Source organism: Vigna unguiculata, chromosome 6 (genome assembly GCF_004118075.2).
Source record: "Vigna unguiculata cultivar IT97K-499-35 chromosome 6, ASM411807v1, whole genome shotgun sequence".
Taxonomy (NCBI): domain Eukaryota; kingdom Viridiplantae; phylum Streptophyta; class Magnoliopsida; order Fabales; family Fabaceae; genus Vigna; species Vigna unguiculata.
In genome coordinates, this window is record NC_040284.1 from 18,760,995 (window position 1) to 18,768,147 (window position 7,153).

At 35.2% G+C, this 7,153-nt stretch overlaps 1 protein-coding gene across 6 annotated transcripts; it reads left to right on the forward strand.

Moving 5' to 3' along the window:
* Positions 1 to 441: 441 nt before the first annotated feature.
* On the forward strand, positions 442 to 6,202 carry LOC114188132 (probable WRKY transcription factor 20). 6 transcript variants are annotated; one of them, XM_028076673.1, is made up of 6 exons: positions 442 to 940; positions 2,366 to 2,542; positions 3,323 to 3,869; positions 3,968 to 4,133; positions 4,220 to 4,378; positions 5,383 to 6,202. In XM_028076673.1, the coding sequence occupies exons 1-6, from the start codon at positions 728 to 730 to the stop codon at positions 5,867 to 5,869; spliced, it is 1,749 nt and encodes a 582-aa protein (XP_027932474.1). In that variant the 5' UTR covers positions 442 to 727; the 3' UTR covers positions 5,870 to 6,202. The 6 variants fall into 6 exon arrangements, with proteins under 6 accessions (XP_027932474.1, XP_027932479.1, XP_027932475.1 ...); XM_028076678.1 differs by lacking the exon at positions 442 to 940 and adding an exon at positions 1,539 to 1,727; XM_028076674.1 differs by lacking the exon at positions 442 to 940 and adding an exon at positions 1,837 to 1,863.
* Positions 6,203 to 7,153: the final 951 nt, after the last annotated feature.

Genomic DNA, 7,153 nt, shown 5'->3' on the forward strand with positions numbered 1-7,153 from the left:
AGATTCTTAAAGTTAATGTTTTTAGTAAAATTTAAAATTAGTTTTTTTTTTAATATTTTATTAATTTAATTATTTATTTTTATAAATATATGAATTTAATTTTTTTAATTAATTTTTATTAAGTTTATTTAATGTTTTAATGCGTTATAAGATAATATTTAAATTAATGTTAAAATAAAAGTTGAACATGTTAAACAATCAAATATTATTTTAAAATGTATTTAAAATGTTGTATAAACTTAAAAATATTGGTTAAAAATATTAAATTCACATATTTACTAAAGAAGAAGATTAAATTGATAATATTTTAAAGAAAAATTTAATTTTAAATTTATTTGAAATCTGAAGATAAAAACATATTAATATATCTATTATAATATATTAAGAGACATGTTAGCTTCAGACATTTGTATAACATGATGATGAGAATCAGTAGAACATTACAAGCAGCACACACCATGAAAGAGAAGAGAGAAAAAGATGCAGAGAAAAAGGTTAAAATGAAAAGCCAAAGACCAAACACAACACTGAACACAGATTCATAATTCGTTTTGAGATTCATTCTCACAACAAGTCAATTTGATCTCTCTCTTTCTCACTGACATACATACCCTTCACTTGAAATGACTCTTTTGCCCTCTCATCTCTGCCTCCATTTCCTTCTTCTTTGACTCCACCCTTCTCTTTCTGTTCCTCCAAGACACAAACTTTCTTTCTCTACACCGTAATGGACGCCGCCGAAGCTCTCTCCGACGATCCAAATCGACCTGGGTCGAGGCCCAATTCCGCCGCCGACGCTGCTCCCGCCGGAGGCGGTGCAAGGTACAAGCTCATGTCACCGGCGAAGCTCCCGATCTCACGCTCGCCGTGCGTCACGATTCCGCCGGGGCTCAGTCCGACTTCGTTTCTCGAGTCACCGGTGCTGCTCTCCAACATGAAGGTTAGTCAGTGGTGAATGCATTCGTCTTTTCAATTTCTAGGGTTTCTGATTTTTTTGGCTGGGTTCGAGGCTCGCGTTTGATCCGTTTAATTGCTCAGAAAAAGAAAAGGAGTTTAAAGAGAGAAATGGGTGTGTGAATTCATCGGCAAAATTTGATTTTTGTTTTTCTGTGTTTTTTAATTTTTTTTAGTTGAACTTGGTCAAAGGTGTGTTTAAATGTTTTTACTTGACCCGAGTGTGTTGAAGTCCACACAGTGTGAGTGGCATATAAAAAAATATTGGTCTTTTCAGTGTGATTTTCATGTAAATGCCAAGGGCATCAAAATGGGGCATATGGGACAGTGTTATGCTTTGGACGGAATAATTTTTAAAAATGAGGTGATTTAAATGTTGATGAATGGAAGATGCTGTTTGTTTCACGAAAAATTCGATGTGAGTGACAGAGTGAGTATATGTGCTTTATTTAATCTGGTGGTTGAGGCTAATTTGTTTTTTCTATTTAATTAGTTTTTTTACAATTAGGGCTGGCCCTTTTTCTGTGCTTGATCTTTTTCACTTGTTAGATTTTGTTATTTGTGTTGGGACCATGAGATTCTGATGCTTGCTCTTATGGAATTCTGCATTTTCCCTTTATGCTCAATACGGTGTTTTGTTGGAATATGGCTTTCTCTTACGATTGCTCAACATTCTCATTATTTTCTTTTGCGTCAGTGTTGTTTTTTCACATACTGAATCTTCCTTTGCTTCGGTGCTTTTCCTTTTTGTTTTCAACGGTGTTGCATTGCAGGTTTTATAGGAAATGCTTTTCTCTTTCCCTATTTATATGTGTGGAACAACAGAATAAATGCTTTGTCAAGGGTTAGTGGATCCATATTAGTTCTGTATGGCATGGCATTGGAGTAATATGAGGAATGTCAGAGATTGTGGGTCAAGATTTGTAATTTTGTGAAAGTACAAAAATACATCACATATTTGTTAAATCTTGATGTAATTGTGCGAGTGGTCCTAATCTGTGCATAATTAATGCGGGGTGGTTTTTCTGAGCTGAATTTATATAACTTCCACACGTAGTGATGCAATAGGTTGTGGTATAGATTCTAAATGATAAACATGCAATGTTATCCCGAAGGGAAAATTAGAGTTTTGGATTTGCTCAATTGTAATTGAATCTTTCTGCATAAGTCGCTGATAAATATACTCGATTGCGTGGTTACTCTGATGATTTTGTATGTACTTTCTTTCTGTTATTATTCATGGTCCCTTTACTAGTGTGTATTCTGAAACTTCCTGTTATTTTGTCACTTTCTTTGTCCGTTTGTTGCTCTAAGAAATTAAAATTTTTAAGTGTCTTCATTTATATATTTTTTTGATTCGTTCAGTACTTGCCTATTTAGATTATCTAACGCTTTCTCACATACTTTGCAGGTGGAACCTTCACCGACTACAGGATCCCTTTTTATGCTTCATCAAACAGCGCATGCTTCTGTGACTTCTGCTGCATCTGCTTCATTTCCTGTAACCACTGCAAGCTTCAATACCAATACTGTTGATGACCGGAAACCCAGCTTCTTTGAGTTTAAACCGCACAGTAGACCAAATATGGTAATGAATTACTCTATGCTTTTGCTAGTAAAATTGAAGAATATAAACTCTGAACTATGGTGGATAAATGGACTTGACATTGATGTTTTTCTTCTTAATTGTACCTGATCATAACCTTTATACTAAGTTAACAAGATAGGATAATTCTATGAAGCTCGAACACAACATTTGTAGGATACGTATCGGTGAAGTGTCCAATTTAAAAGATATTTGTTTGGTCTTTGACATAGTTCTGAAGTGTCTAATTTAAAAGATATTTGTTTGGTCTTTGACATAGTTCTGATACCGCTCCAACACAATGTTAACAAGAACAAATACAATTATTTTCTAAATACCCATAAGCTTATTGGATAAGTCTCTATTAAGATTATAGAAATAAGAAATAAATCCTATATAATTAGTAATATTTAGATTATATATGCATTATTGGGAATGTTTTTATATAATCTCTCATTTTAATATTAGGTGATAGTATGTTTATATTGTTATATTTGACTAACCTTGTTTATAGATGACTTTGAATACATAATTCTTGATTGTCAATTGAAATAATTCATAATGATGTAATATAGATCCTTGTCTTACATTTTAAAGATTACACATGTCAAAGTGTCCTATCCATTGTCTGTATCAGTATCCGTGCTACATAGCGATAATTATATAAATATATTGCAATGTTAACTCGAACCAGATTTGATTTCAAGTTTCTTGTTTTGGTTGATGTTGTTTTGAAGATTACTGGTTGCGTGGTACTTACACAATGCTATTCGTATATTTAAGGTTCCTGCAGACCCCGACAATCACGCAAGTGAAAAATCTACTCAAATAGATGGTGAAGGAAAAGCTCAACCTTTTGATTCATCATCACCATTAGTAAAAAGTGAGATAGCGGTCCCTTCAAATGAATTAAGTCTATCATCTCCTGTTCAAATTGTTAGCTCGGGAGCTAATGCCCGTGTTGAAGGTGATTTGGATGAACTGAACCCTAGGAGCAACATAGCAACTGGGCTTCAACCATCACAAGTTGACAATAGAGGTAGTGGACTTTCCGTCACAGCTGAGCGAGTATCTGATGATGGATACAACTGGAGAAAGTATGGGCAGAAACATGTTAAAGGAAGTGAATTTCCACGCAGTTATTACAAATGTACACATCCTAACTGTGAAGTTAAGAAACTATTTGAACGATCTCATGATGGGCAAATCACTGAGATAATTTACAAGGGGACACATGATCATCCGAAACCCCAGCCAAACCGGCGTTACTCAAGTGGAACTATCATGACTATGCAAGAAGAGAGGACTGATAAAGCTTCCTTTCGAGATGGTAATACCTGCTAGATGCTTCTTATTGATGCCATTTTATTGGTACTTTTTGTAAACAAATAATGTGGCTTTCTTTTTCTCCTAATTCTTGAATTGCAGACAAAGGATCCAATATATGTGGCCAGGTGTCTCACCCAGCTGAGCCTGACAGTACTCCAGAGTTATCACCTGCAGCAACAAATGATGGTGATCCAGAGGGTACAGGATTTTTTTCAAATCGGAATAGTGATGAGGTTGATGATGATGATCCCTTATCAAAGCGAAGGTTTGACAGCTTTAGGCCCAAGACCTATGTTTCTTTTTGCTACTCATGTATGTTTGCTGATAGCCGGAATTTCTTTTATTGAGCAGAAAAATGGAGTTTGCAAATGCTGACATTACTCCTGTAGTTAAGCCTATTAGGGAGCCACGGGTCGTTGTACAAACTCTGAGTGAGGTTGATATATTGGATGATGGTTACCGCTGGCGCAAGTATGGGCAAAAGGTGGTGAGAGGCAATCCTAACCCTAGGTATGTTCGGTTCACTCTTACGCCCACTGTAGGGAATGCTGAGATAACCTCATCCTCATTCACAAGAGTGGTGCATTATGATATATTCTAGAAAAGTAGAGTAGTTACTATAATAATATATTGTGAACTGTTGTATATTCTAAATACTGAATCTTAAGCTTTTACAAAGTTTTATTCCAAACCGGTTCTAAAAATTCATTCAATAATTTCTGTTGTCCTCTTTACCTATTGTCTAATACAAAATACTGGCAAAGTTTTATACAGGTATGGTTTTACGTTAAGGAAAGGTGGTGATGGTATGTCAAATGGGAACTGTAATGGTAAAAAATGTTATATTAATGAAAGTTAGTTGATTGTAAGAGCATTATTGCTAAGAATGTGCGTAGAAGTGTCAATGGAGAAGTTTACGGGACAGTAGACTGTTGTTAGGTTCTTAGATATCAAGAAAGTGTAGATCTATATGTATTATTCCTATGCTACGAGAGGAAAAAATATCAATGTAAAATTGTCACGATTGTCGACTAAGAGCGAGTTAAAAGGCAAATTAGGGGAAAAGGAGAGCCGGTATGATATCCACTTATTTACTTGATTCAAGATTTAAGATTTTGTGTTGTAAAGTTTGTTCTTTTTCACTGAATGCGAATATGTTTGCCAAATATTGTAGTTTTTTTCTAGGTCAAAATCTACATTCCTTATAAGCATGTGCTCACTTGATATTTCGAGGATTCCCCTGTTCCTTGGCTGACCAAAACAATATACCAGCATAGTTTTCACTTGAGCAACTATCTGTTTGAATTGAAAGGCGCTTGAAATGCATTTTGTGTGCATAAAACTATCTGTAGTATAATTTGGTCATATATTTCCGTTGTTTTGGCATGAAATGAAAATAAAATCGCTGGTCTCTTTTAGTAAGATCGTTACATTTTGTGGTTGAAGACAATATGATGCTTAGTTACATATTCTGGTTAACCTTATTTCTTACAAGGACTCGCTTTATTTTTCAGAAGCTATTACAAATGCACAAACACGGGGTGCCCCGTTAGGAAACATGTGGAGAGGGCTTCTCATGATCCAAAAGCTGTGATAACCACATATGAGGGGAAACACAATCATGATGTGCCAACTGCAAGGAATAATAGCTGCCATGACATTGCAGGATCAGCAAGTGGTGGTGGACACACAAGAATTAGGGCAGAAGAAAGTGATACCATCAGCCTTGACCTTGGTATGGGAATCAGCCCTGCTTCGGAAAACACGCCAAACAGCCAAGGGAGAATGATGCTTCCTGAATTTGGGGACAACCATGCTCATACCAGCAACTCCAATTTCAAGTTTGTTCATACTTCAGGGGCACCTGTGTACTTTGGTGTTCTGAATAACAACTCTAACCCATATGGCTCTAGAGAAAATCCAAGTGATAGTAGTACATCTTTAAACCATTCTGCATATCCCTGCCCTCAGAACGTGGGAAGAATACTAATGGGTCCTTAAAATTGTTTGCGCACACAAATAAAAGGAAATACTGAGTTCCATTTTGGTTTTTCTTTTTGGCGGGTAAAGTTTTAAAGGCATAGCTCCTCATTTTCTCTTTGGAAATGCTGATAGTTCTTTTATGTAGATCCTTACATGTTGAGAGCTGTTCTTTAGTAGAATTAGTAGCTGTGCCCCTTCAGGTTGACTCTTAAATCTAATTTCTGTTTGTATAATTATATACAGATTCTTCTGTACAAATATGAAGCTTATACCACAATTGCTTCAACAAAACCCCTTGTAAAAGTGTGAGTTCAGCTATTTATAAGATGTAGCTTCTACCTTGTTACTGAACTTACTGTTTTTATTCCATGGTTTACCCCAGCTTCGTTACAACGCAAACTTCCCCACGTGAAGTTGTTTGTTATTCTGTTTGATATTAGTCAAATTCAAAGGCAGGTGACATGTGTAAACAGTGGAATACACGTTTGGTTTTCTCGCACTATTTTTTGCATACAATATAATGTGAAACAAATACTTGTGTGTTTCTGGACAGACTTTTGTATCTAATTCTGAAGATACTGTCACTATTTTTGGGGCCAGACTAGAAGTGGATTATGCTATTTGAAAATGCAGATCCAAACATGGATATATTAGATGTTTCGATTGATCTCAAGTGTATACCAGTTTAATTTTAGGTTCCAAAGTGACACTGAAGTAATTTTGGATACCTTTTTGTTGGATGCTTTGTTTTCTGGTTTTACAATTAAGTAGATTGAATAAAATTCGAATCTGAGTGTAGTGTAGATGCGATGAATAGCACACTAAAGTCACTTCAACAGAAACTTTCTTTTTCTTTTCCTCAGAAGATGAAAGAGTTTGATTGCTACAAATACGTGCAAATGTAACAGACAATCATAATGACGAACGTCAGAAAAATGTTTCAGTGCCATTGATTTGTGGGGCAACTTTTCAGATCAAAGGGTGTATTGCAGACTATAAGAGTGTAATTTCTAGAGGCGTAGAGATCATCAAAGTTGAGTTTTGTCTTTCTCAACCAAACTTTTTTCTATTCACATTACCAGAAATCAAATACCTTATAACATGATTAAGAAAGTCAACTATCTATCGATTATCCTGAATCTCGTTGATAGACTGTAAGAACTAAGAATCCATATCTTGTGTATCCTGCGATAGCTTTAAATAAAAGTAATACATAGAAATACTTGGTTTCTAACTCGTGTTATACTGCTGTTCGTAACTAATAGACATGAAACTGTATTTAAATAAACTGAATAACATTGT